This window comes from Mesoplodon bidens, assembly GCF_964165515.1.
Source record: "Mesoplodon bidens genome assembly, chromosome: 15".
Lineage (NCBI taxonomy): Eukaryota > Metazoa > Chordata > Mammalia > Artiodactyla > Ziphiidae > Mesoplodon > Mesoplodon bidens.
Genome location: NC_138171.1, coordinates 44,007,957 through 44,034,429, shown reverse-complemented (window position 1 = coordinate 44,034,429; position 26,473 = coordinate 44,007,957). Strand labels below are relative to the sequence as shown.

Sequence of the window (26,473 nt, the reverse complement as noted above, 5' to 3'; positions counted from 1 at the left end):
CCCCTCCAGTCTGCCGCGGCATCCGCCACGAGTCGCTGACCCGGAGCTAAAGGCCCTGCGCGGCGCAGTATTCTGGCGTCACTTCCACTACAGCGATGGCGGCACAGGGAGCAGCCGCGGCGATTGCGGCGGCGACTTCAGGGGTCGCGGGGGAGGGCGAGCCCGGGCCCGGCGAGAATGTGGCGGTCGAGGGGACCTCCCCGTCCCCGGGCCGCGTCTCTCCGCCGACCCCGGCGCGTGGCGAGCCAGAAGTCACCGTGGAGATCGGAGAAACGTACCTGTGCCGGCGGCCGGATAGCACCTGGCGTGAGGGCGGGTCCCAGGGCCAGGGGGCGGGGTTTAAGGGCGGGGGCGGGGCCTAAGGGAGGAGAACGCGGACTTTCGGACTTGCCTGGGCGACGCCTACAACCCCCCCCCCCGCCCCGAGTTGGGCGTTCGCCAAGTTCTTCCTAAGGTGTGTAGAGCTCCCAATCCACTTCTTTGCCCCGTCTTAGGCTTCATTCCCTTTTCTTGTTAACCTCCTTCCTCCATGGTCTCCCTTGTCTCTCTGACTCCACCTTCCATCCACCCCCTGCAGCCGCCAGCGGAGAGGACCTACCAGAACACAGAAGCGAGCTTCTCCTCCCTTCTATTGCTTTGCCTCATTTCCAAAATAAACCCCAAGTTCCTTAGAATGGCATTCATTTTTGTAACCTCTCTGTTTTTCAGCACCCCTAGTAAAGGCCATTGCCAGACCAGACCACACTGTATGCTCTGAAGGCCATATGCCTTTTACCGCCTGTGCCCTCTGCTTGGAATGCCCGTTTTTCCCTTTCTCCTTGTTTAGCTGGCTAGCCCCAGTCATCCTTTTAGCATCATATCCCCTGTGATGCCATTCTTGACTCCCTTCAGGCAGACTGAGTCGTTCCCTTCTGTAAGTTCCCTTTCTGTATGAAGAAATGCAACATTTTCTTCATACCTGAGCTATAATATATGTACCATTATGTTGTCATTGTCTGTCTATCTGTCTTCTATCAAAGTGGGAACTTCCGGAGGGCAGGACTGCTCATGATCCATCACTGTATTCAGCAGCAACCCAGCACAGGGCCAGACATGCAGTGGTTGCCTTCCTCGTTTATCGAATGGTCGGCTGTTTGTCAGGTGCTATACCGAAAGCTTTAGAGCCATTAATTCACCGTTTGAGGTGAGCACGGTTATCCTTATTTTACAGATGAAGATGCTGAGGCTCAGAAAGCCAAAATAACTTGTTCAGTTAAATATAGCTAGGAAGTGGGGCTGTCTGATTCCACAGCTAGCCCTCGTGACCCCTGAACAAATGAACGACTGAGTATAGTAAAAGAAACATTGAATTTGGAGCCAGATTTAAATTCAGTTAAGTATTAGCTCTTATCACTTTTCAAATAGGTGACCCTGGGTAAGCCTCATTTTCCTCGTCTCTAAAATAAGAATAACAGCCCAACCTGGCCCACCTCAGACAGTGATTGAAGGGAGTGGCAGATGTGAACAGGTGAGGTTAGCGTACATTTGGCCACAGAATCTGGGAAACTGCTCCTCAGTGTGAAGGATCACTCTGTTCCAGCCCTGTTTTCTTTCCTGGTGATCCTAGCCTTTTCCCTTCACAGATTCTGCTGAAGTGATCCAGTCTCGAGTGAACGATCAGGAGGGCCGAGAGGAATTCTATGTACACTATGTGGGCTGTGAGTGACTTGGGGTATCCAGGTCTGGTGGGGGGGGGGCAGGGGCGGAAGGGCAGCACCCTCATGGCCCATCCTCACAGTTAACCGGCGACTGGACGAATGGGTAGACAAGAACCGGCTGGCGTTGACCAAGACAGTGAAGGATGCCGTGCAGAAGAACTCAGAGAAGTACCTCAGCGAGCTGGCCGAGCAGCCTGAGCGAAAGATCACTCGCAACCAAAAGCGCAAGCATGACGAGATCAACCACGTGCAGAAGGTCCGGGCCCCTCCCCTTCCCCGGGGCCGCAGGAGGCTCAGCTGCCTCTGCTGACTCCCTTGGGTCCCAGTGCCAAAACCACAGTAGCTCCCATTTCTTAAGCTCCTACAGTGTGTAGGGGACTCTGTCTACTTCTTCTCAGGTATTCTTCACAGATGAGAAAACTGAGGCTCAGAGAGGGTGAGAGCTTGGCTACAGTCTTGTGGCAAGGAAATGACACAGCTGGGACTGGAACTCAGGCCTCTTGCACCTTTCATGCCCGCTCTTGGCTGTGCCACATTGACAGATGGACCTGAAGTCCAAAGGGGAGGAAGAGAATGAGTGATTTGGGGCACTTGCTATTGCCAAGCATTGTGCTGAGTGTTGTGCCTGTATAAGCTCATCAGATCCTCCCTAACAACTCAACACCACAGGGATAATTAGTTCTTACTGAGGAAAACAGGAAACAGGCTGAGAGAGGTTAAGTAACATGCCCAAGATCACACAGCTAGTAAAAGGGTGGGTTGAGATTAGAGTAATAATGGCAAACATTTATAGGCTTGTGAGCCACAGTATTAGGCTAAGTATTTCAGTATATGATCACAGTGAAGTTTCACAGCAACTCTGTGAGGTAAGCATTATATCCCCAGTTTACAAGGGAGGTACAGGTAGTTTTAGGAATCCAGTTAGAAATTAGATTGGCCAACTAGATTGTCCTACTTTGGGGCACAAGCTCTTTGCATCATTCTTGCCACTTTATTCTAAAACTTGGGTTCTTTTCACGAAGCTAGCCTGCCCTGGGGGGTTTCTATCCTCCCACTCTGAATCTTAGTTTCTGGATTTGTGAGATGGGGTGTGCACACAAGAGGAGGGTTTATGGAGCTCTCGAGGCACCCAGACGTTCATTATTTTCAACCAGTGCCAGTCCATCCTTCTGAGTGCTCGTCCTGGGCTTAGCAGCAATGGTTTGCAAACTGTGGGGCTGTTAGTAGATTGCCAAATTAGTTCAGTGGGGTTGTGACCATTTAAATTTCAAAAATGGAAGAACTAGGACAAGTTAGAAAATACCATAGTGCATTGTACTTTATTAAAGGTAAGTATTGTTTTAAGAAGCTTTTATCTCACATACAAATATATATATATGTATATACACAAACCTGACAGTTGGTTTACAGTGCTGTGATAAAAAAATTTGAAATACCTGAATTAGAAAGATCTCTCACTGGGAATTCCCTGGCGGTCCAATGGTTAGGACTCGGCACTTTCACTGTCATGGCCCGGGTTCAATCCCTGGTCAGGAACTAAGATCCTGCAAGCCACATGGCGTGGCCAAAAAAAAAGATCTCTCACCATCTAAGACAGCACGGTCCACTGAATGTCCTGTGATAAATGGAAATGTTCTGCCTCTGTGCTGTCCGAAACAGTAGCCACTACCCACGTGTGGCTCTTGAGCACTTGAAATGTGTTTCATGTGAGTAAGAACTAAATTTTTTAATTTTATTAAAAGATTTTTTTTTTTGGCTGTGCTGCACGGCATGTGGGATCTTAGTTCCCTGACCAGGGATCGAATCCTTGTCCCCTGCATTGAAAGGCAGATTCTTTACCACTGGACCACCAGGGAAGTCCCAAGAATTAAATTTTATTTGAATGTAATGAACTTAAATTTAGGTAGCCACTTGTGGCTAGTGACTACCGGACAGCACAGGTCTAAGGTTTTCTTAGCTCCCCAGCCAGGTTGCACTGGCACATTAAGTCACAAAGGTGTACCTCTAAGCTGGCAGTCAGCAGGGTGGTTGACAGTGGGCCAGTGGGGATAAAATCAAAGAACGAGTAACAGCGAGTTAACGATCAGCAAGGTTCTTCAGAGCCTAATTAATGTTTAATTCTAAATAAACTGCAGCATTTACAGAAAGTAGTGTTTTTGTAGTTCTTTAATGCATTTACAGAGGAGGATTGTTGTATGAGTTGGGAAATGTGTTTTAAAGAGGCATGTGAGGAGGAAAATCATCCTTCCCTCATCTTTGCAGGGGTTAGGTGTGGAGTTGGACAGGCGAGGGGCCCATGCCCAGCTGTGCTGGGTGCCAGTTCTGTGAGCTCACCTCTCTGTGCCTCAGTTTCCTCTTTCGTGCAGTGGAGAGAGTGAAGACTCCCATCTCAGGCTTGTTCTGAGTAATGCCTACGACGTAAGTGCTTAGTACTTGGAATAAGTGGCAGCTGGCTAGTCCCCAAGGGCCAGTGACCTCGCTTCTCCCTGCCTGTTTACTTCTCTGTAAAATAGAAGTAAGAACATTGTATCTCAGCGTTGCCAAAAGGGTTAAATGAGGCCATCCAGGCAAAGTGCTTTGTGGAAGGGGTTCTGGGTAAAAGACTGGCTCCTTCTCCCTTCTGAACTACAGGGCAAGGCTGCCATCTACTCTGGTGTAGGTCATAGGCCTACCTGCGTCCACTGTCAGGCTGGACTTGGTTCCTCCTTCAGCATCTGGCCTAGGAACAAGATGGGCTGTGAGTGCCACCTGACTTGTAGTCCCTGCCTTCCAAAGACTTGGAAAATGGGGGAAACCAAGAAGGAGGAGTCGGAGGGTACTGTTGTTGACCACTGAATTCCTGACTTGGGAACGAATGTATTCTGCATCGGAAGAATGCAGTCAGGCCTCCTGGGGGATTGTTGACCACACCTTCCCAGGGTGCTGGGCCTTGAAGGACAGGGAGAGCACAGCAAAAACAATTACACATGATCACTCGCCAGGTTCTGCCTCATCGTGCACTTGCCTGGCTCATGCTCGGTACCAGGCTGAGGAAGCATTTTCTGGCAGCTGTAGGAGAGGGAAGGACATTCAGGGTGGAAGGAACTGCATGTGCAAAAGCATGGAGGCCAGAAACAGGAGTGTCGATAGCAGAGCAGATCTGAGGGGGCTGAGACTGGGGGCTGGGAATTTACAGAGGCCTTGTCAACTATCCAGACCTGAGACGGTGGCAGTGGCTATTTGGTGTGGGACAGGGGAACCGGTTCCAGAGATGACGAGGTAGAGCTAACAGGACATGGCCATTATTCGAATGCCAGGCTGAGAGAGGAGGAGGAGTCTTGAGAGCAGGCCTCTTATTGGTCTGGAGTAGTTGGACTGAAGGTGATGCTCCTAGTGAGATGGGGAACCCAGGAGGATGACCAGGTTTGCAGGGAGGAAAGGTTGAGTTCCTTTCTGGACACCTAGAGCCTGACGTGCCTGTGGGAGGGCCCTCTGGGAGTAGTCCCATGGGCAGGAAAGAGGTCCAGGCACACCGGGGAGTCTGCACCAGTTCCTGCTGTGGAAGCGGAAGACCAGGCCCATTATGTCATCTGTCTCACAACAACTGTAGCAGAGCTGGATTGATCACGTTGTACAGCTGAAGCTCTTACCAGCCCAAGAACTGGAACCAGGCCTCCTGATCCTAGCCCTGTTCATCAGGCAAAAGGTCCAAACTTGGGCATCAGGAGTGTCTGGGACGTATGGGTGGGTGGGCAGATGGGAGAGGAACTTGGACCAGTCTGCTCCGAAACCGGGTGAAACAGGTTTGCTAGACAGGAGGGAAGTGCTGGGTTCTGGGACGGGAGGGGTGGCCTGACCTCCACTTCTGTTCACCTGTGTCCACTGCTCTTTCTCACTCAGACCTATGCAGAGATGGACCCCACAACAGCAGCCTTGGAGAAGGAACATGAGGCAGTAAGTAGGGGAGGGGGTCCTAACTGGGGGCACCCCTTCCCTACGGCATCCCTTGCCCCGACCGAGCCATCCCCTGCCCTTCACTCCCACCTCGCCCACAGATCACCAAGGTGAAGTATGTGGACAAGATCCACATCGGGAACTACGAAATCGACGCCTGGTACTTCTCCCCGTTCCCTGAAGACTATGGGAAACAGCCCAAGCTCTGGCTCTGCGAGTACTGCCTCAAGTACATGAAATACGAAAAGAGCTACCGCTTCCACTTGGTGAGGCTGGGCCGGGCCGGGCCTGGTGAGTGCGGTGGTGGGCATAGAGGCTGAGGGCCGGCTGAGACAGCGGCACTAGGCAAGGTCCAGAGCAGTTGAGTCCAAGGAAAAGCTGCCCCGGCTGGAGAGACCTGGATTCCAGGCCTGACTCTGCCTTTGCCGGAGTGACCTTGGCCAACTTGCTGACCCTCCCCAGACCCCAGTTTCCTCTTCTGTGGAATGGGGACCTTCTGGGGTCCCTTGCCCTCAGCACATGTTTATCAAGGCCAGTCCAGTGCCAGGTTCCCCTGTGGAAAAGAGGAAGTAAGCACAGCCCCGAGCCGTGGGACCATGTGGTGCGGACAGACGGGAAGCTTTAATCCACACGGAGGACCTGCTGGGGCAGGGCAGTGGTGTGTTTCCCACAGGGTAGACTCTGAGGCAAATGTATGTGGTTTGGGAAATGCCCTTGTCATGGGTGCCAGCCCTCCAGAGTCCTCCAGAGCCAGGCTGAGCTGGACTTAAAAACCGTCTCGCTGTGTGATGTTTGAGCCAGTTACTTAGCCAGTTACTGTGCCTTGGTTTCTCCATCTGTAAAATAGCACGCGTCTCCTCAGATGGTTGGGAGGATTACTCGATGTAGGTAAAGGGTGGAGCCCGGGGTCTCCAGGTGGAGAGAAGCAGAGGCCTGCTGCAGGCCACACACGGCGGGATGGGGCACCTAGCGGGGAGCCTTGGGGCCTCATACCTGTGCTTCCCCCTGCCCGTCCCCACCCCCAGGGCCAGTGCCAGTGGCGGCAGCCCCCGGGGAAGGAGATCTACCGCAAGAGCAACATCTCTGTGTACGAGGTGGACGGCAAAGACCACAAGGTGAGCCCCGGGGGGAGGCACTGTGGCAGGTGGGGGGACACGCTGGGCACCTCCCGACGATCCTCACGGGCGCCAAAGGGTAGAGGCCAGCCTTAGTGTGTGAAGAGGACTGCGGGCTTGTGCTCAGCCTGGCACTCGGCCTGTGGTTGGTGCATAGTCAACTCGTGGCCCTGTGGTGCCAGCCTCGAGTTCTGGGTTTCCCTTCTGTCCCTGAGGACTTGCCTTCTGATGGGGTAGCTAGGGGTGGCTTAGGTTCAGGCGATTTTGGAACCCAGAGTGGAGACTGTCTTGCCTCAGGCTGTTCTTAAAAACTGCTTTCTCTTTTGGCCTGAAGAAAAGGTGTTTGTTTTTCCTGGGTGTGAACTGCTTTGTGTGAGGTTTCCTGCCAGGGAGCTCTGTGGCTCAGACCGCTAAGTTCCTTGTTCCTGAAGGACTTTGTTGTGGCAGGGTGGGGCCTTTGGGGCCTGCTTTGCTGTCGTTGAAAACTTGACCCTTGCCTGGTCAATCTGGGAAGGTCTCCTAGGGAAGGCCAGTGGAGTGTAAGATGCAGAGGCCTGGCTTCTGAGTGGCTCCTGGCTTCAAATCGCCCCATAACTTCCTAGCTGACCTTGGACAAGTTACTTAAGGTCCTTTGTTCCTGTTTCCCCATCTTTAAGACAGGAGTCATGCTAATAGTTAACTAACAGGCTTGTTAGTGGAGTAAATGAGACAGCAAAGTCAAGTACTTAGCACAGTCCCTGGCATTGAATAGGGGCTTAGTAAACATGGGCCTCTGTCAGCCTTATGATAAGTAGCTTGGGAAATACCCATTCTTAGCCCCACCAGAGCCCCCTGCTCTGCCCTCCTGAGCATGAGTGGGGCTGGGGGCGGAAGGAGGGGCCCCAGCAGGAGATCTGGGTGTTCTTCCCAGTTCTGCCTTCTCCAGCTTTGGGTCCTCAGGCAAGCACCACCCCCCCCGCTGCCCCCCAGAGCCTCCGTTGCCTCCTAAGCAAAATGGGTCTAGCAGCGCTGGGCTCACACAATTGTTGAGTCAAACGAGAGTGGATTTTAAAGGTGTCCTTGATCTCTGCCATGAAACCAACCTCCAGGTCCCACTGGCCCTCCTGACATTGGTCTCTGTCCCGGTGTGGCTGAGTGGGCAGACAGCTCAGGCTGCAGAGTCAGGCTCAAGGTCGTCCATTCAGCAAACATTTACCAAGCTCCCAGCTTCACGCTTAGCCTTGAGCTAGGTGCTGAGGACACAGCTATGAAGGGTCAGAACTCATATAGCAGGTTGAGTCCTGCCCTAGTGCTCACCAGCCATGGGACCTTGAGCGAGCCACTGTCTCCTCTGAGCTTGTTTCCTGACCTGAAACAGAAGAGTTCGTGTCTGTGAAGATTGAGCTCCTCTTCAGCGCTCGGAAGCGGTAGCCATGATTGGTCCAGCTCTGCTGTTACCTCCTTGAGCGCGCATAGCTCTCTGATTTTCGGTTTCCCCATCCATCAGAACGTGACTCTAAGACTCCTTCCAATTCTAAACATGACTGTTCTGGTGAGGATCCCACTTCTCACCGTGCTGGCACTGGCTGCTGTCTGGAGCCTGGCACTTGCAGGGCAGGGTGGCAGCTCCTGCCCAGGCCTCCATGGGGCGAGGCGGAGTTACGCCTGCTCCCTGAGCCTGCTTCCACCTCGCGACCCCTCAGATTTACTGTCAGAACCTGTGTCTGCTGGCCAAGCTTTTCCTGGACCACAAGACATTGTACTTCGACGTGGAGCCATTCGTCTTTTACATTTTGACCGAGGTGGACAGGCAGGGAGCCCACATCGTCGGCTATTTCTCGAAGGTGCTGGGTTGGGAAGCCCGGGTTGAGGGAGAGGGGGAGAATGAACCTGAAGCAGGGGCTGAGCCTCTGCAGAGGTCCTGACCACCCACCCCTACAGGAAAAGGAGTCACCAGATGGGAACAACGTGGCCTGCATCCTGACCCTGCCCCCCTACCAGCGCCGTGGCTATGGAAAGTTCCTCATTGCTTTCAGTGAGTGGTTCCCGGCCTGTCCAGGAAGGGCAGCTGTGGTGAGGGGTGCCAGGGCAGGGTGGGTCCTCAGTTTCCTCATTTCCACTGTTGCCAGGTTATGAGCTGTCCAAGCTGGAGAGCACAGTAGGCTCCCCTGAGAAGCCACTGTCTGACCTGGGCAAGCTCAGCTACCGCAGCTACTGGTCCTGGGTCCTTCTGGAGATCCTGCGAGACTTCCGGGGCACACTGTCCATCAAGGACCTTAGGTAAGGGAGGCACCTGGAACCCTCAAGAGGGAGGGACTCTCCTAAGATTGGCCGTGATGCCATCAAACTGTCTCCTTGTCCCCTTTTGCTGTCCCAGCCAAACCCCACAAGGGAGCTCTCTCCAGCATCTGCTCTAATCCCTTTCTGCAGCCAGATGACGAGCATCACCCAGAATGACATCATCAGCACCCTCCAGTCCCTCAACATGGTCAAGTACTGGAAGGGCCAGCATGTGATCTGTGTCACACCCAAGCTGGTGGAGGAACACCTCAAAAGTGCCCAGTATAAGAAACCACCCATAACAGGTGGGTGGAGTCTGCCCAGGGTGTGTGTGTGGGGGGGGCGGGGGGGGTAGATGTAAGGACTGCCGTGAACCAAGGCCTCTGTTTTGCTGTCATCGGATCCCCAGCCAGTCTGACCAGCTCCCAGGACTGAAGCCTGGGGCAGCCCCCTCCCCAGGACTCAGTCTGCCCCTGTTCTCACCTCGAGGTGAAACCTGGCCTGGGCCCAGGGCAGAGCAGCCAGTGTGAGCGGCCTGGCCTGGAGGCCCAGTCCTGCCTCTCATGCCTCTTCTCCCCACAGTGGACTCTGTCTGCCTCAAGTGGGCACCCCCCAAGCACAAGCAAGTCAAACTCTCCAAGAAGTGAGTGTCCTGTGCCCCTGCTGCTGGACCTGTGCCTCCTTGCACCCCAGCCTGTAAATATGTACAGACCTGTTTCGTCATTTTTTTGTTGTTGTTACGCGGGCCTCTCATTGTTGGGGCCCCTCCCGTTGCGGAGCACAGGCTCCGGACGCGCAGGCTCAGCGGCCATGGCTCACGGGCCTAGCTGCTCCACGGCATGTGGGATCTTCCCGGACTGGGGCATGAACCCGTGTCCCCTGCATTGGCAGGCGGACTCTCAACCACTGCGCCACCAGGGAAGCCCTCGTCATTTTTTTAATAAAGTAAGTTCTGCCAGTGGCTCTGGACTTTGGAGGTGTGAGGGAGAGGCCCAGAGCGGACGGGCCTCATTTCACATCACACACACACGGCCAGTTGTGCTCAGAACATTTTACTCCATCTCGCTCCGTCTAACCCCGCACACCAGGTGCAAGTCGGGGCCCAGTTCCGGTGGGGGCTCAGTCCTCCGGAGTCCAGGAGTCAGGGCTCAGGGGGGCGTGGCAGCCAGTGAGGCAAGAGGGGGGCCTTTTCTGTCCTTGAAAGCATGCTGCCCAGAGGCAGCCCCAGCCCAGAAAACAGTGAGAGGGTGAAATGATGGGGCTCATCAGGCAGAGCAGGTGAGGTGCTACAGCCAGCCTTTCAGCAGCAGGCATCTGGACAGTCTTCTAGAAACAGGTGGGGAGCCGGGGCCCAATGTCATAGCTGAGGGTCCTTGGGGGCTCCATAGGAGCCCAACCGATAGGCTTGTGGACAGCAGATGGAGATGACCAGAGTTTCTAGCCAGTGGACTCTTAGGCAGTAAACTCCTGTGGTGGAGGTTACAGCTCAAAGGTCAGGATGGTGCTTTGAACTCCCACAGGGTCCTGGGAGGAAGGAGTGGCTCAAAGTCAGGCATCCTGGGAGCAGGCGTGTGCCCTTGGGTGTGATGTGGAGGTCCCGGAAGCAAGTCAGCTCCCAGGGTGAGTAGCTCAGTGGTTGTGCTGTGGGCGGAGGAGGCCCAGGGTCAGGCCTAGTGGCAGCAGAAGGAGGGGTCTCACCAAGCCTGGGGCTGGGGCAGAGTTGAAGGCCCCGTAGTTGCTGCAGAGGTTGCCATCAGGCTGGGACTCCTGGATTTGGGGCACCACCTGAGGCTGGAGCTCTGCCACTTTGTGGTGAATCCAGGAGGCATAGCTGGAGGTCAGAGTATACACACCGGGCCTGTTGGGGGCCCCACAGGCATCACCCCAGCTTACGATGCCTGCCAGGTACCAGCGGCCCCCCACTGGGCAGGAGAGTGGGCCCCCAGAGTCACCCTGAGGAGAAAATCCACACAGCAGCTGTCAGGACCAGACCCCAGGCCTCCAACCATCCGTGCCAGCCCCACTGAGCCCTCATCTCCCAAGGCACGCCTGTCTCATCTTTTCCCCTGGACCCCCCGCATTTACCTGGCAGGCGTCCTTGCCCCCGTTCACATAGCCAGCGCACACCATGTCCTGCTGGATAAAGTGGGGCTCCTCGGGCTTGGCGTTGATATTGTACAGGCAGTTACAGGTCTCACGACTGATCAGTGGCACCTCAAGTTGCTGCATTGTCTTGGGGGCCTGGAGGCTCACTGTGGGGGCAAAAGATGCTTACCCAGGGCATCCTACCCTGCGTCGGCTCCCTCCGTGCCTCTAGACGTCAGCACCCACCTCACCCTCACCTGAGGGGGCCACGTGGCCCCATCCTGTGACAGTGCACTGGAGACCATTGGGGAAGGAGGCGTTGGCGGCGGGGAGGCAGATGGGCCGGATGTAGCGAGAGAAGGTGACAGAGCGGCTGAGCTGGAGGAGTGCGATGTCACCCATGGAGCCCTCCTGGAGGTAGCTGGGGTGGGAAATGACCTGCGCCACCGTGAGGACCTTGGTGTCAGAGCTGTAGTAGTTCAGCTTGTGGGCCCCCAGCTTTACCTCATAGTCCTCTGTGTGGTGCTCCCTGCAGGCAGAGGGGCGAAGGCTGGGACCCGAGAGACTGGGATCCCATTGCCTTGTGGCATCCAACCTCAGTTCCTGACCTTTCAGGGTCCACCCTGCATCCTAGTTTTATCCTGTGACCTGTGACCTCTGGCCTTCACTCCTGATGGATCCTTACAGACTTTATTGATATCCCTAGATACAACCCAAGAACCTCCAACCTCTGACCTACACTGATCCTTGAACTTTGACCTCCAGCCCACTTTTGACTTCCCCGCCCTGCCCCCTACCCAGCTGGTACCTTGGGAAGCAGTGAGCAGCCGACAGCACCCACTGCTCAGACAGTAGAGAGCCGCCACACACGTGGGCACCGTTGTAGCTGATGCTGACCTGCCAGGGCCACTGGCCGTGGGCTGAATCGCTACCACCTGTGATACGTGCTTGGGGGACCACGCCGCAGGAGGCTGCCCAGGGAGGAAAGGGAGGGAGGGGGTCAGGTCCTCGGGGGCCCCCAAACCACATCCTTGACCCTGCCACTCCCGACATAGCCCAGGAGGTCTGGTTTGGAGCTTGGGGCGTGAGTTCACAGAAACCAGCCACCCTGTGTCCCCATCCCATGGCTCACCAGTCACGGTCAGTTCTGCCCGCCCCCGCTACCCTCGACCCAGTGCCTAATTAAGGTCTCATCCAGCTTCTGTCCTCACCGGCCTTCCTGCCTTCCATCTGCTCCACTCCTTACTAATCTGGCCAGGTCATACCCCCGCTTAAATCCTTCCCTGGCCCTCACTGCCCTTACGAGAGACTAGACCTTCCATGGCACAGCCATCCCTCTGGACACCCTGTCACAGCGGGCCACACACTTGTTCACCTCCAGACCTTGGCTTATTCAGGTCACTCTGCCTAGAATACCTTTCCTCACCCCTACTTCGCTCAGCAAACTGCTATTTGCCTATGGAGATGGTTCAAATTCTCAGTCCCTCTGTAGCCTGCCCTGACCCTGCTGGATGAGTGAGGCAACACTTCAGAGCTCCCGAGGTCCGTGCTTCCCAGACGTGGCTGTTCCACATTATGACGGTGTCTGCTTCAACCAGCCAACCTGGGCGTTCCCTAGGGGCAGGGACAAGGGCAGATCCCCATGTCCCCAGCACCCAGCACAGGGCTGGGCACATGGATGGAGTCGTGGATCTGTGTTGAGCAAACGAAGGGAACAGCCGGGCTCCCAGGGTGTGAATGTCTAGTTTCCAGGACAGCCCCACCCCCGCAGAGGCAGCTGTTTGGAGCAGGACCCAAGTGCCCTTCACAAAGTCACCTGCTCAGAAGCAGGGAAAACCACCCAGTGAGGCTCCTCCCCCTCTCCTTGTAAAAAGGACAATAGAGACCAGCAGTTCAAGCAACGCCAGGCCCCAAAGGGGCTTTCACTTCCTTAATCTTCCAGACTCTTCATTGCAGCCCCAGGAGACAGACAGAGTCAACTTCATTTTTTAAAAAAATTTTTTGTTTTTGACCGCACTTATGGCATGCGGGACCTTAGTTCCCTGACCAGGGATCGAACCCGTGCTCCCTGCATTGGAAGCGCAGAGTCTTAGCCACTGGACCACCAGGGAATCCCCAGAATCAACTTCATTTTATTTTATTTTATTTTTGCCGCACCACACGGCCTGTGGGATCCTAGTTCCCCAACCCGGGGGCCCTCGGCAGTGAAAATGCGGAGTCCCAACCGGTGGACCCCCAGGGAACTCCCTCAACTTCATTTTAGAGGTGAGGGAACTGGCATTCGAGACACAGCCAGTACATGGTGAAGCCGGGATTGCCAAGGAGATGGATCCTTGGTTTGTTTCCCTTAAAACAACCCACGTTTGGAGTCAAGACCTGGGTTTAAATCCCAGCTCTGCCACTTACTGGCTGTGTGCCGTTGGGCAAGTCATTTCTCTGCCCCTCAGTTTCTTAATCCAAAGAACGAGGGCTGTAATCCTCGCCTCCCAGAGCTACTGGGGGACCTAAATAAGACAACAGGAGTGAACGAGACGGCCTTGCAGAGAGAGGGTCAGGCACTCAAACGCCCCAGGGAAATCTGAACCCATGGCCCCTCCCCCTCCCCTCCCCCTCCCCCCACTTCCCCGGCGAGCCTCACCTTCAGCCCCAACGGCTCCTGGAGGGAAAGAGAAAGAGGGAGGGGTAAGCAGGGAAGTCTCAAGTGCCCAGACGGCCCCTTACCTGCTGCTTCTCCAGAGGGCTGGCCTCCGCCAGGAAGCCAAAGCTGAGGGGAGAGGCCAAGAGCCAGGGAGGCTGAAGCTGGGGGTTCTTGAGCCCAGAATAAGGGATGTGCCCCAGAAAAGGGTTATACCCTCGGCCCCGGTGCACTACCGGCCGCCCTCCGCCCCCCCTCCCCCCCGTGCTCCACACTCCCCACCCCCATACACTCACCCATTTCATTCCGGAATAATCCAAGCAAAAGCAGAGTGGCCAGAGCCTCCAGCCACCTAGGCCCCAGGCCTGCCCTCTGGGCCATGACCCAGGACCAGGGGCCCTGGGAAGACACCAGGCACCCAAAGGAAGGGACCTCAGGCTGGGGTTCAAAGGCAAGATCCAGGTGGCAGGACCAGAGGGAAGCGGGAGCAGGTGTCCAAGACGGCTTCGAAGGCAGGCAGCGGGCTCAGAGTAAACGCCGGGGTCTCCGCAGCCGGCAGTGAGGACGAGTCTCCAGCACGGCCTGGGTACACAGCAGATCTTCCTTCCAGAGTGGCAGCTCCTGGGAAAGGACATCTACCTGCCGGCCCCTCCCCTGGCCCCGCCCTCCCTGCTCAGCTCAGCCGGCCTCTCTTGTTGCCAAAGTCCTGAGTCCTCTCAGACCCCTAGGCTGGTGTGTGTGTGTGTGTGGGGGGGGGGCGGAGTTGGGTTGAGCAGCCCCAGGCAGGGCTGGAAACCCGGATGGCTGGATTCCTGACCCAGCGGCTCTCGGTCCCAGGTCTTTCAGGTCTCCACGACCAGTTATGCCCCCAGGGCCCGGGCTGGCCTGTGTTACCGTGGGGGCCACAGCTGCTTCTCCCACCGTTCTGCCTGAGGCCTGGCATCTGAGCCTAGGACAGCCAGGCCCGCCCCCGGGCTGGGGCCTCTTCAGGTCCTTCAGTGGAGCCTGCAGCCTCATCTTCACGTGGTGAGGTGAGGTGAGGTGAGCATGTCTGGTGGTGCAAGTCATTCCACAAATACTTACTGAGTGCCTAATATGTTCCAGGCACAGGAGACAAAGTGGACACTGTCCCTGCCTTCCCTGAGCTCATGGTGAAGTTGGGGTGACAGTCTTGAATCATATAATGACAAGCAATTATGGAATAATTTCAAGCTACGAACTGTGATGGAGAAAGAAGAATGCGGGCTCTGGGAGCCACTTACAGGAGCCTGACCTAGGCTGGCATCAAGAAGGGCTCCTCAAGGAGATGCCTTTAGAACTGAGACCTAAAGGGATTATGAAAAGGTGTTAACAAGGCAAAGATGGGGAAGGGTGGTCCAGGTGAATCGTCCTCAGAAGGAGGGCGCAGGTGGCCTAGGTTCAGGGAAAGGAGGCCCATGTGCCTGGGTTGGGGGTCAGGAGCTTCCTCTGTGAGTGTATGAATCTGGGCAATTGGGAAAGTGTGTTGGCTTCAAGCTTTAGAAAAACAGAGCCCCACTTGTCCACCTACCTTCCATAACACTAGGTGTCTGGACCTCTGAGCCAGGACTTCAGGGCCCAGGCTGGAGGGCAGGGAATTCCTGGAATGGGAAAGGGGACAAGACCGACTCGGGGGACTTCCCGGGTGGCGCAGTGGTTAAGAATCCGCCTGCCAATGCAAGAGACACGGGCTCGAGCCCTGGTCCGGGAAGACCCCACGTGCCGCAGAGCAACTAAGCCCGTGTGCCACAACTACTGAGCCTGCGCTCTAGAGCCCACGAACCACAACTACTGAAGCCCGCACGCCTACAGCCCGTGCTCCGCAACAAGAAAAGCACCAGAACGAGTAGCCCGTGCACCGCAACGAAGAGTAGTCCCCACTCAATGCAATCAGAGAAAACCCGCGCGCAGCAACGAAGACCCAATGCAGCCATAAATAAATTAAGTAAATACATTTCTTAAAAAAAAAAAAAAAGATTGACTCAGGAAGGGGTCTAAGCTGGGGTGGAGGGGGAAGACCCTGAACACTGTGGGTGGGTTTGGGTAGAGGACAGGGTATATTAAATGTTTGTGGGGGATGACATCCGAGTGACTGACAGGGTATGGGTGATCTTGGGTGGCCTCAGCCTGCAGTGGCTTGAAGCAGGATTTCCGTTCTCTGGCCATAGACTGAAGTCAGGCCGTGGCAGTGAGAGCGCTGAATCCTAGCCACTAGACCACCAGGGACCAGTGGCCAGTGACAAGGCCCTGTCCCGTCAGCTGTGTAGAAATGAATTTCCACAAAGAGACGGAAAGTAGTGAAACAAGTAAAGTGTTTATTAGGAGGAAAAAGGGTATGTGTGGATAGACACACAGGTGGACTCAGAGAGTCGCGACCTCGTGGGTAGTTTGAATCACTTATATGGGGCATTTCTTCCAGGTTTCCTTTGGCCAATCATCTTACTTTCTCTGCCTCTGAGTCTGTACTTGGTTTACCTCAGGGTCCTCCCACGTGTGCGTGAGCAACTCTTAGCCAAGACGGATTCTAGCAAAGAGGTCTATGGATAGGTTGGCATCACTTACTGTGGGGTGGCACCCCCTACTTTGACCTCTGAGGAGCCTTTCTGCGCATGTATAGTCGGGAAGGTCTCCTTGACCTCGAGAATGAGAAATATATGGTCTCTTATCTGGGCGGGGCTTAGCGCCTCCTCCACTTCATCTTGGAGTATCTGCCCACAGGGGACAAACTCCAGGTACTCAGCCTGAGGCCCATCAATCTCCTGCCTCATGGAGAGCAGGTAGGGGTGTATGTCCCTGTGGAGATAGATGCAGGGGAATATTCTCTTTGGGTTCTGGCAGCTGAAGATAAGCCAGGCCCGGGAATTCCCTGGCTGTCCAGTGGCTAGGACTCTGTGTTCCACTGCAGGGGGCAGGGGTTTGATCCCTGGTCAGGGAACTAAGATCCTGCATGCCATGCAGTGCGGCCAAAGAAAAAAAAAAGAAAAACGATTAGCCAGGGCCTTTAAGAACCTCTGCCCATCTTCTCAATCTCCCAAGAACTTCCAGCTTCCCTGTAAGGTCCCCCCTCCCCAACCTTCTGCCTACTCAACTCAGAGGTGGTGACCCCAGCCCCAGAGGTGACCCCTCTGCCACCCTCAGCATCTGGTTTCCACCCCAAGCACCCCTCCTGCCCCGGATGGGTCTCCCTTTGCCCTTATTCTTTGCTAGAACCTCCTCTATGACTTGTTCCTGATCCCCAGTCCATGTGTTCCCGATCCCCAGTCCATGTGTTCCCCACCACGTTGGGAGCACTTCATGGGCTTGTCAAGGCCCGAGCCGTGCTGGGACTTAGCAATTAGCAGGGAACGTGGTTGAATGAATGCAGGGAGGCGCACTGGTAAGTGGGGGTGGGCGGAGGTAGTGAGATGTACATACAGGGGACTCTTGATGGGGCCCAAACCCTGGGGGCACTGGGCAGGATGTGGTGGACCCTTGAACGGTACAAGTGTCATGTGTGTGTACTGGGGACACTGGAGGTGAACACTCTGGGGCACCATTCATCAGGGTATGTGTATGGGGGAGGCTCCGTGCGGGTACAGGATATGGCAGACAGACCCTGGATTCCCAGACTCCTGGACCCTTCCTCTGACCCTCACCCTCAGTCCTTCTTGCTCTGGGGGGAGGGGCAGCAGGGTCCAAGAGAGCTAGGGCTGAGGTGTCCAGCAGGTGCGTGCTGGGGATGCTGATTCCACTGGGGAGGTAACACACACCCAGCTGGCCACTCGACCTCCCCCACCCTGGGGCAGGAATGAGGGACAGATGCCACATTATCAGGGATACATTTTCTGGGAGCCCAAGGCCTGACTCACAGAGGCTCAGGAGGAAGAGGCCCGCTCCCTGGAGCTTCCCCGGGTCCCTCAGCCAGCCCCCAGCAATGCCACAAGGCCACGCGTGTCTCTGTTTACAACTTTGTGGTCCGCTGGCTCCCCCTGCCCTCAAGCATGCCAGGGCCCAAAATAGCTGGGCACTGAGGCCCAATTGTCTGAAGCCGCTGCAGTCTAGGTGGGTGGGGCGCTCTGGAGGTTCTGGGTAAGGGAACAGAGCCGGTTGGGCCACATTCCAGCCCCACCAGGTGGGAAGTAGAGGGCTGGAGGGGGTGGGGGAGGTGAAGGGGAGGTGGCCCAGGGACCCAGGCCCCCTCAGCCCTGGATCAGGAGGGTCAGTAGCAGCAGGAAAAGAGCAGCTCGAGGGGAACCTGAAGCCCTGGCCATGTCAGGGGGACAGAGGTCGCCGCCTTCTGGGAGCCAGTGGGGGAAGCCACTGGGGGGCAGGAAATGTGCCTCCCCCACTGTCTGGGAGATCCAGGTCTCTTCGGGTGCGATGGCGGCAAATAGCTCCTTGCTGCCTCGAATAGCCATGCCCACGAGGACCCAGGAGCCTTCCTCAGTCTGGCACAGGAGCGGAGGTGCTGAGGTCACCTGCAGCATCAGAGCCAAGACCAAAAGGGTCTCTTACCCTTCCTTCTGGTCCCCTGCACCTTCTAGGGCCCAGCCACAAAGCACAGCTTGTCTCCATCCTCAGGCAGCTTGGCCCCTGGTCTCTCTCAAGGTTCAGCCAGGAAGCACTGCTTCTTTCTATCTGAGACCCAGCACCCAAGAATTCCAACCCTGCCCTCTCCCTGGTGTCCAGCTGCCCAGCACTGCCTCTCCCCTGCCTGGACCAGGATACCCAGGCTCCGTACCTCACACCTGTTCTCCTGCCCCTCTGCATACAGGACACAGAGAGTTCCAGGGGGCAGAATGCCCTGATAGAGGCAGTGACAGAGTCGTGGTGTCAAGATGGAGACAGCAGCAGCCACAGGGACTAGAGAGAGGAAGGAAGGTTGTCCCAGGGATTCTGGTGTCCAGCCACTTCTCACCCCCAGGACCCAGGGCTCTCACCTCGGTCCTGGGGGTCCTTCCAGCCCAGCACCCAGCAGCTGGCCCCCAGGGGAGTACCCCCTGGGTGAAGGCAGATGGGCAAGGCTGATGGGGAGGGCTCCACCCGGGAGCTCAGCTCCAGGAGGGCCAGGGGTGGCCGAAGTCCCAGGTGCCGGGGCAGGCGGATGCTGATGACCAGCCGGGATACCTGGTGACTCTGTGGGAGGGGGCTGGCCCCAGCCCGGCCCAGGTACACTTCAATATAAGGCACTGTGGTAGAGCCCAGCCTGTTGGAACAAGGTCCAGTGTCACTTCCTGTTCCCCTCATTGCTGATAAAGTCCTTCCCAGTCCAGGGGAAAGGGTGGAATGAATCTCCAGGGTCATTCCACTAACTCCTTCATTCATTATTCCTCCTTCCAAATCTCTCTTCTGTCTCAAAACACGTCGCAGCAATTACCCTGTGCTATAAAAGCCCTAAAAGGAGAACAAACCTCTATTGAAAGAGTCCTTTGGCCCATCTTCCAATTTTTCCCACTTGCCAGGGAGATGGGTGAGACCCACCTGAGAATACAGTGAGTGGCTGCCAGGACCCAGCCTGGGGCCACGAGGATCCCAGTGCAGACTCGCTCTCCAGCTACATGCACCTCTGCCAGCCAGGGCCACAGGACCCCCATCAGAGCCGGCTCTGGCCGCAGTCCACAGGCTAGGGAGAGGAGGCGACTCCCTCAGTGGGGGCCCAACAGCTGACCCCCAAAGCCCCTACCATGGATCTAAGCACTCCCAGGAGCCCCTAAGCCCCAAAGGCACCTCCTCACCGCCATGCTCTGTGTGAGGGGGACAAGTTTGTGTCTCAGTCTCCTCCCCCTCAGGGCCCCAGTCCCAGGCCAGCTGGTCCTCCAGGTAGGCTCCCCGAGTCACATGGCTGATCCATGGGCCGTGGGTCTGCAGCGGGTAGAAGGCTCTGGGACGCAGGCAGTCACTGGGTAAGTCTCTGATTCCAGCCAGGAACCAGGTCCCCTCTTCCCGGCATAGAAGGCTCCAATGAGAGTAGTTCTGCAGCGAGAGAGTGTGTGTGTTACCAGCCTCTACGTGTGTGCCAGTTGATGAGGGGATGCCAAAGGTCCCGGGGCTTTCCTGGACGCCACACTCTCGCGTACTCGGACGTAACAAATCCCACCTCCTCCAAGCCAGGCTCCAATACAAATCTGTGTAATAAGTCGGCCCTCAGTTTAGGATTCTCTTTAAACCTAGAGGTAGTGAAAAGGCCCGGTGGGTCTCGCTGCCCCTCCCCAAAGTCCTTCTGGCCCCGCCTTAACCCCGCCTCCGTCCCCAGATCTCCGAGCCCAGTTCCTGTCTCTCTCAGGCCTCGCCCCCAGTCTGCCCCTCCCTCCCACTCAGACCCATGGGCCCCTCCCCCTGCCGCCTACCCAGCAGCGGCCCGCCACCTCCTCCTCCTGGTAGGCGGGGCAGAGAGCTTGAGGCGGCTCTCCCGGCGGCGGCACTGACTCCCCCTGGCGGCCGTACAGGCAATGACACCACCAGACGCCCAACAGCTCCGCCTCAAGCAGCGAACCGGCTCCGGGCACTGGTTCTGGAAGAGAAAGGGAGGAGGCCTGCGCTGCGGTGGTGTCCGGCCCGGCTCCGCCCCCACCCCCACCCCCGGCCCGAGCCGGGCCCCTGCTCACCCGTGTGGCCCCAGCGAGCCAGGCGGCAGCGGCTCCCGGGCAGGAAATAGTGTTCTGGGTGGGGTAGGCACACTGGCCGCGGGGCCGCGCTCAGGTTCACGGGTGCGCGCAGCTGCAGCAGCGCCAGGTTCGAGGCGTCGTCCCACGAGGCGTTCTCGTGCGGCACGAGGCGTGCCACCCGCTCCGCGCGCGGGCGCGAGGGCAGCATCACGCGCCAGTTGTCCAGGTCGCGGGGTGGGAGGTCTGAGCTGATGCGGCTGCGGGATGGGGAGACTGGGGATGTGGGCTGGATCCCGATGCTCGGCTCTAAACCTCCACCCGTGGCTTAGACTCTGGATCTCCAGGCAGGATTCTGCATCCCGGACCTGAGACACTCCCCCCCACCCCAATCCTGGGTCGAATTCGTATTACCCCTCTATTCGCCCCAGAGAGACTAGGACCCCGATTTTTGAGGTGGATCATACACCTCCCAATGGTACCCCACTCCCCTACCCCTATCCTACCCAGGGGAAGGGGTGGGCCAGTTAGATAGTGTCTCAGACTGATGGGGGAAGGGGCAAGAATCTGCCTGAGACTGGGTTTTCACTCACCCCGGAAAGCAGCTGGCAGGTGCCAAGACCCAGCTTTCAGACACCAGTGCCCCATAGCAGGGTCTGGATCCTGGGACCATCACCTGGGCTTCCCAGGGCCAGGCCCCTGGCCTCGGGGCCTTCCCGCACTCTGAGGGGTGAGAGGCTTGAGTGAGGGGGCTTCCTGAACCCCAGGCAATTTCCACCTGAACTCAAATCTCCCAGATCCAGCTGACATCCAGGGGTCCTGCCCCCCCTCACCTGGCAGGGCGATGGTGCAGTTCTCATCCGTGGGTTCGGGGAGACCTGACTGGGGCTCCGGGGACTGGGTGGGAAAGGCAGGGCCAGGCTCTGAGCCCAACACCTGTTCCCTTATCCATGCCTCATAGGGAGCCACAGCAGTGAAGACTCCGGGGCGGTTCCTCCGTCCACAGCCAAAGCCAAAGCTGGTGATTCCCGCCTGGAACCATCGGCCACCTTCCTCGCAGACCAGGGGCCCCCCAGAGTCTCCCTGATGATAGATGACTTAGTGTCATGGGATCAGCCCAGAGACCCACCAGCTTATACCGGACCACCTCGCAAAGGTTCTACACCTCTTCTGGTTGGCCCTACATACAGCCACCTTCTCCTAGAAACCTTTGCTGGCTGTGCCTTGTCCTCTGTAATCCCTACAACTCTAACCAGAAGAAAGCCTTGTAAAGCAGAAAGGCTGATAAGCAGTCAAAGCCAGGAGCACCAAGCTAACGCATTAAAGGCCATGCCAGAGAGGCCTGCAGGTCTCACTCACAGCCAATGATTCTTGTTCAATAAATAGTTCAAACAAACCGTGCCTTTGATTTCTAAGTTGTTAGAATTCCTTGTTAAATTGTTAAAGTAAATCAGAGATGCCAGCATTCAGGAGGAAAAGGCTGTTGGAAATAGGCTATTAGAAAAGCAGCAAGAAGGGACAGTTTGAAGGCAAGTAAGGAGGAAGAACTACCAGGAACAGACACTAAAACAAGGGTTCTGGGGCCATTTAATGCTGGGGCATTGTCCCTAAGATATCACTATATTCCAGGTTAGGCACCTCTGTGACCCCAGGAGGGTTACAAAGAAGGTGCAGAATCATCTAGAATTGTGCTGTCCAATATGGTAGATACTAGCCCCATGTGGCTATTTGAATTAATTAAAACTAAATAAAATTAAAATTCAATTCCTTGATCACACTAGCCACCTTTCAAATGTTCAATAGCCAGTGTGGCTAGTGACTATCATACCAGACAATGCAGATAGAAAAGATTTCCATCATCATAGGAAGTTTTATTCGACAGCACTGGTCTAGAGGAAGTTGAATTGTTGGCAGTCTTGTTCAAGAAGGCAGGGATTATGTCCCTAGGTCCTGGAACTTCATAACTGGGAAGGACCCTGAAAACCGTCTAGCCTGAATCCCCAGCACCACCATGCATGCTTGAGTGCCCTCAAAGCTCTGCGCCATTGGAGGAACATTTCTGGGGAAAATGGTTAAAATATATCATGTTTTGGCCTTCAGCAGGTTATCTGGAAAATTCCCTTCTGTGAAGGATTAATTCATTTTAAAAAATAACTATTTGTTGAGTATCTACTAAGTAATAGGTGCTGTGCTATAGGCTACGATATGGGATAATAATATAATGATAATAATAGTAATAATAATAGCTAATACTTATTTAGCTCTTACTAAGGACCACACACTGTTCTAAATGTTTTTTACATGTACAAATTTATTTATCATGATGATTAAATAAATCATATGATGATTTATTTAATCATCATAACCTCCCGACAAGTAACACTTCCATCCCCATCTTCCAGATGAGAAAATCTGCACAGAGAGAGGTCAAATAACTTGGCCAAGGCTATACAGCTAATAAGTGGTGGCACTGAGCTTCTAACCAGGCTAACACTCCAGAGTCTGGCATGTGACCACTGGGCTATACTGCCATCGATAATAGTGCCCATTTGTTGAGCCCCAAGTTCTGTCCATTTGTAATCTTCACATCGATCCCATCCACTGGCAACCTTGCCCTCTTTTTGCAGATGGGGTTCAGAAATATGAGAGAGATGGGATTTGTCTGTTACTCATACTGCTTCCTATTGGTGAGGACTCTGCCTGGCCCTTCAGGCAGGTGCAGGGGCCTCCCCTCACCTGGCAGGTGTCCCTGCGGCCCTCTGGGTAGCCAGCACACAGCATCCCTGGCAATAGCTGGAAAGTGAGATTGAAGGGACCAGGCCGGCTGTAGAGACACTGACAGGCAGCTTCTCCCAGCAACCTTAGCTCCACTTCTTGTAGCACCCAGGGGAGAGGCAGGGGGTCTGTGGGCAGAACCAGAGAAGAAATGCTGTGAGTCAGGAATGCAGCCCCCTGTTCCCCAGGGCTCAGCTTGGTCCCCTCCAGCTGCCTCCTGGATATCTTTATCTCTGCGCCCACCACATCCCAAACCAATGTCCCCTCCTGCTCCTCTCTGCTCTTCTTCCTACAGCCTCATCTCAGGAACGGCCCCATCAAGCGTCCAGTGCGGGCTGCCCTGGGGCCCCACCTGGTACCCTCCACCTCACCAATAACCCACTTCCTGAGACGCCCCCCCCCGCCCCCGCCCCACTCACCGGCCTCCTGGACGTCCCCCCAGCCCGTGGCCCAGCAGGCGGTGCCGTGAGCAAAGCGGTGCGAGGCGCGGGGCAGGCAGACGGGACGCACGGTGGGGCCCAACCTGGCGGGAGAGGCCAGGCGCAGCAGGGCCAAGTCGGCACCCCTTTCCACGCCGCTGTAGTTGTCCGGCACCAGGATGGCGGCCACCGCGCGGACGTGCGCGCCGTCCAGGGGCCCGTCCTGGGAGTGCACGCCCAGCACTACCGACCACTCGGCCGCGGGCTCCAAGGTCCCGTTCCTGCGCCAAGGCCAAGGCCGGGGTGGGGTTAGGTGGACCGCATGGAGGGGGCAGGCCTCGTGGGGCTGGGCACTTGGAACCAGGATGAAGGTGGGGTCAGCGGGAAGCCAGGAGGGGCGGAATCCGATCCAGATTCGGGGCTGGGGCGATCGAGGTTGAGACAGACTTCTGAAAGGGGGAGGAGCGGTTGCGATTTGGAGGTGCTTGATGGGGGGCTTTGGAAAGGTGGAATTCAGACTCGGATATTTGGTGGAGTGGTGGGCGGAGTCTGCTGGCGGCCTCACCACACTCCGAACCTGGATACCCCGCAGAGCACTTAGCTTCAGGAGGGCGGGGAGGCGGGGGTGGCTGGGCTTCAATTTAGCCTGAGTCCGCGGGACCCAGCTGCGGGGCGGGCTTGGCTTTTGAAAGAAAGGGGCTGGACGTGGGCGAATACTCACGTCACGAAACAGTGAGCGGCCGAGAGGACCCAGGAGGGGGCGATGAGGGAGCCCCCGCAGATGTGGCCCCCGCCCTGATGCAGGCTCACCTGCCACGGCCAGGTGCCCGGCTGCGCGTCTGAGCCCCCCATGATTCGGGCAGAGGGCTCAGGGCGACCGCAGTCTGCAATGGGATACCGTGGAGGTCATCACCTGCCCCTGTCCCCCAAGCCAGAGGCCCAGGTAACTCAGGGCAAAGCCCCATCCCCCAATCCACTTCAGTTTGCCCCCAACAGGGAACAAAGAGAACCTGGGCACTTCTAAGTTTCTGATCATTTCCACCTCCCTCATCTCTTAGCCAGCTTTAACCTCCTTTGAGATCTGAGGACCAGCCCCCCACCCTTCCTTACCCAGATCTTCAGGTTCTTCTTGGGTAGGACTGAGAGCTGGGAGTCACAGGATAAAAAGAGGAAGATATTGATGACATCCAGCCCTTGACAGTGCCCAGCTGCCATCTTCCTACTTTCCTCTTCCCCAATTCGCTGCCCTCTCAGCCGCCCTGCCAGCACCCATGCTACCCCTCCCATCTTTTCTGCCTCTGTGGGTGATATTCACCAAGTCCAGCTGCCTTACCTGAGTCCTGGAAGGCTCCTGGGATGGGGCTTATGGCTGGAAAGATGGAGGCAGGAAGAGGCTGGAGACCTATTCTCACAACACGCCCTCCCTGACCCCCTCCCCCCAAGCTTTACAGGTTCTCCATCCCCCCATGGCACCCAGGCCTCCTTTCCTCCTCCTCTTATATGCTATTCCTTCCCCTCCCGACGCCTCACTCCCACCTTCGCTGATGTCCTCCTCCCCTGCCTCCTCTGACACCCCACTCCCCAGGCAGACCCCTGGAGTCCTGCTTTCCAGCTCCCCAGAGGTTAGAAGCCAGGCCCCTTACAACCATGCCCTGTCCCCTGAGGTTACCAAGGATGGCAAGTGGGAGAAGCAGGTGCTGGGACATGGTACATTTGAGTCAGCTGGAGGCACAGAGATGGGTGAAGATCTGCTCCCGGCCACAGCTCTGTCTGCCTAGGCAGCCCGTGACTCCTGATGGTCCCAGGGACAGCCCCACCCTCCCTGGCTGGAGCCCATCTCTGGGAATCTGAGTGGATCTGGGGCTAGAAGGAGGAAGTAGGGAGCCTGAAGTCCCCACCCAGAGCCCTGTGCGCGTCTCACGTCTCTAGAGGCCCTGTGTGGGTGTTGGGGGCAGGTGTCCTTGCTCCAGGACACTTACTGGGTGGGAGAACCCACAAAGGTGGAAGGAGAGGACAGCCAGGGGCTGGGAGGCCAAAGTTCTGGGTCCTTGGTGAGGCAGGGCTGCAGGTCAGCAGTGGCCCTTGGGACAGAGAAAGTGGCCCCTCAGTGGCGTGACTCACCTGAGACTTCATCTCTCTTTGGGGTGTGGCTACCCCAATGGCTTGGCCTTTTCTTCTCACACAGCTCTGGTTACTGGAGTTGCTGGCCAGGTCTGGGACGGGAGCCCTAGGGAATTCAATCCCATCCCAACAAAAGGATCACAGATTCCGGCAGGTTGGGCAGGACATAGGATTCTGGGAGGGGGCTGGGCAGGCTGGTAAGGCCGAGAAAGACTCCACCCTTCTTTGTGTTAGCGTAAGTACTCTCAGGTGTTTTGCCACTTACTCTGTGTGACCTTAGGAAAGTCACTCAACCCATCAGTATATTCAGTAGGAGTCTACTTAAGAAATATGGTGCCTCGAAGAGGAATTGAGGAGAGTTTAATGAAGGAACTATTTACAGAGGTGTAGGCAGGGAACAGGGAAACCGACAGGGATGGTGAAGCACCCGGGGGCTAGCAGTAACAGAGAGGCAAAGTGAGGGAGCAGATACTGGAACTGGGAAAGAGAGAGCTGGGCTGTAGGAGAGGGCCAGCCAACAGGAGTGCCTTCAATGGAGGAAGGCAACCTTTATCAACCTGTGGCTCAGCAGGGAGGGAGCTGGGAAAGAAAAGTCCCTATCTCACTCTTCTCCTACTCTCTGATCACCTGCCAGCTCCTCCCATCATCTGAAACCTACCAGAAGTCAGAGTGCAAGGGAGCCCATGATGTGGTCCATAAAGGTCACCCTTTGGGGGAACAGATCAGGATGGAGAAGTGTGGGGAATGGAAATGGAGGGTCAAACAAAAAGTATCCACACAAATATATCTATTTTCTTATCAATAACATAAGCTAATAATAACAATACTCTATTAG

General features: G+C 56.1%; 3 protein-coding genes across 6 annotated transcripts; 1 reads left to right on the top strand and 2 right to left on the bottom strand.

The window, feature by feature from the left end:
* The first annotated feature begins 40 nt into the window (after nt 1-40).
* On the top strand, nt 41-9,965 carry KAT8 (lysine acetyltransferase 8). Of its 2 annotated transcripts, XM_081257226.1 has the most exons (11): nt 61-306; nt 1,623-1,697; nt 1,778-1,953; nt 5,577-5,630; nt 5,732-5,896; nt 6,656-6,745; nt 8,428-8,568; nt 8,666-8,759; nt 8,854-9,004; nt 9,155-9,309; nt 9,587-9,965. In XM_081257226.1, exons 1-11 carry the CDS (start codon nt 96-98, stop codon nt 9,649-9,651), a joined length of 1,377 nt encoding a protein of 458 aa, XP_081113352.1. In that variant the 5' UTR covers nt 61-95; the 3' UTR covers nt 9,652-9,965. The 2 variants fall into 2 exon arrangements, with proteins under 2 accessions (XP_081113353.1, XP_081113352.1); XM_081257227.1 differs by lacking the exon at nt 9,587-9,965 and having other exon boundaries at nt 41-306; nt 9,102-9,225.
* Nucleotides 9,966-10,047: 82 nt separating this feature from the next.
* On the bottom strand, nt 10,048-14,361 carry PRSS8 (serine protease 8). 2 transcript variants are annotated; one of them, XM_081257230.1, is made up of 6 exons: nt 14,021-14,361; nt 13,728-13,745; nt 11,898-12,060; nt 11,347-11,618; nt 11,090-11,256; nt 10,049-10,957 (listed from the first exon to the last, which is right to left on the bottom strand). In XM_081257230.1, the coding sequence occupies exons 1-6, from the start codon at nt 14,103-14,105 to the stop codon at nt 10,634-10,636; spliced, it is 1,029 nt and encodes a 342-aa protein (XP_081113356.1). In that variant the 5' UTR covers nt 14,106-14,361; the 3' UTR covers nt 10,049-10,633. The 2 variants fall into 2 exon arrangements, with proteins under 2 accessions (XP_081113357.1, XP_081113356.1); XM_081257231.1 differs by lacking the exon at nt 13,728-13,745 and having other exon boundaries at nt 10,048-10,957.
* Nucleotides 14,362-16,044: 1,683 nt separating this feature from the next.
* On the bottom strand, nt 16,045-25,223 carry PRSS36 (serine protease 36; the record flags this gene model as incomplete). 2 transcript variants are annotated; one of them, XM_081255933.1, is made up of 15 exons in its annotated part: nt 16,045-18,199; nt 18,463-18,584; nt 18,662-18,927; nt 19,203-19,344; nt 19,457-19,694; nt 20,069-20,232; nt 20,327-20,583; nt 20,917-21,046; nt 21,157-21,406; nt 23,060-23,226; nt 23,518-23,798; nt 24,239-24,401; nt 24,628-24,663; nt 24,851-24,919; nt 25,187-25,223. In XM_081255933.1, 15 exons carry the CDS (start codon nt 25,221-25,223, stop codon nt 17,921-17,923), a joined length of 2,601 nt encoding a protein of 866 aa, XP_081112059.1. In that variant the 3' UTR covers nt 16,045-17,920. The 2 variants fall into 2 exon arrangements, with proteins under 2 accessions (XP_081112059.1, XP_081112060.1); XM_081255934.1 differs by having other exon boundaries at nt 24,851-24,886.
* Nucleotides 25,224-26,473: the final 1,250 nt, after the last annotated feature.

What these genes read in the sequence shown, in the direction of transcription:
- PRSS8 (XM_081257230.1), bottom strand. Translation starts at nt 14,105, where the DNA reads ATGGCCCAGAGGGCAGGCCTGGGGCCTAGGTGGCTGGAGGCTCTGGCC. An exon ending in GCTGCTCACTGCTTCCCAAG is followed by an intron (nt 11,619 to 11,897) that starts GTACCAGCTGGG and finishes CTCTGCCTGCAG; the next exon opens with GGAGCACCACACAGAGGACT. An exon ending in GGGCCACGTGGCCCCCTCAG is followed by an intron (nt 11,257 to 11,346) that starts GTGAGGGTGAGG and finishes TTGCCCCCACAG; the next exon opens with TGAGCCTCCAGGCCCCCAAG.
- KAT8 (XM_081257226.1), top strand. Translation starts at nt 96, where the DNA reads ATGGCGGCACAGGGAGCAGCCGCGGCGATTGCGGCGGCGACTTCAGGG. An exon ending in AGAGCTACCGCTTCCACTTG is followed by an intron (nt 5,897 to 6,655) that starts GTGAGGCTGGGC and finishes CCCCACCCCCAG; the next exon opens with GGCCAGTGCCAGTGGCGGCA. An exon ending in AAAGTTCCTCATTGCTTTCA is followed by an intron (nt 8,760 to 8,853) that starts GTGAGTGGTTCC and finishes CACTGTTGCCAG; the next exon opens with GTTATGAGCTGTCCAAGCTG.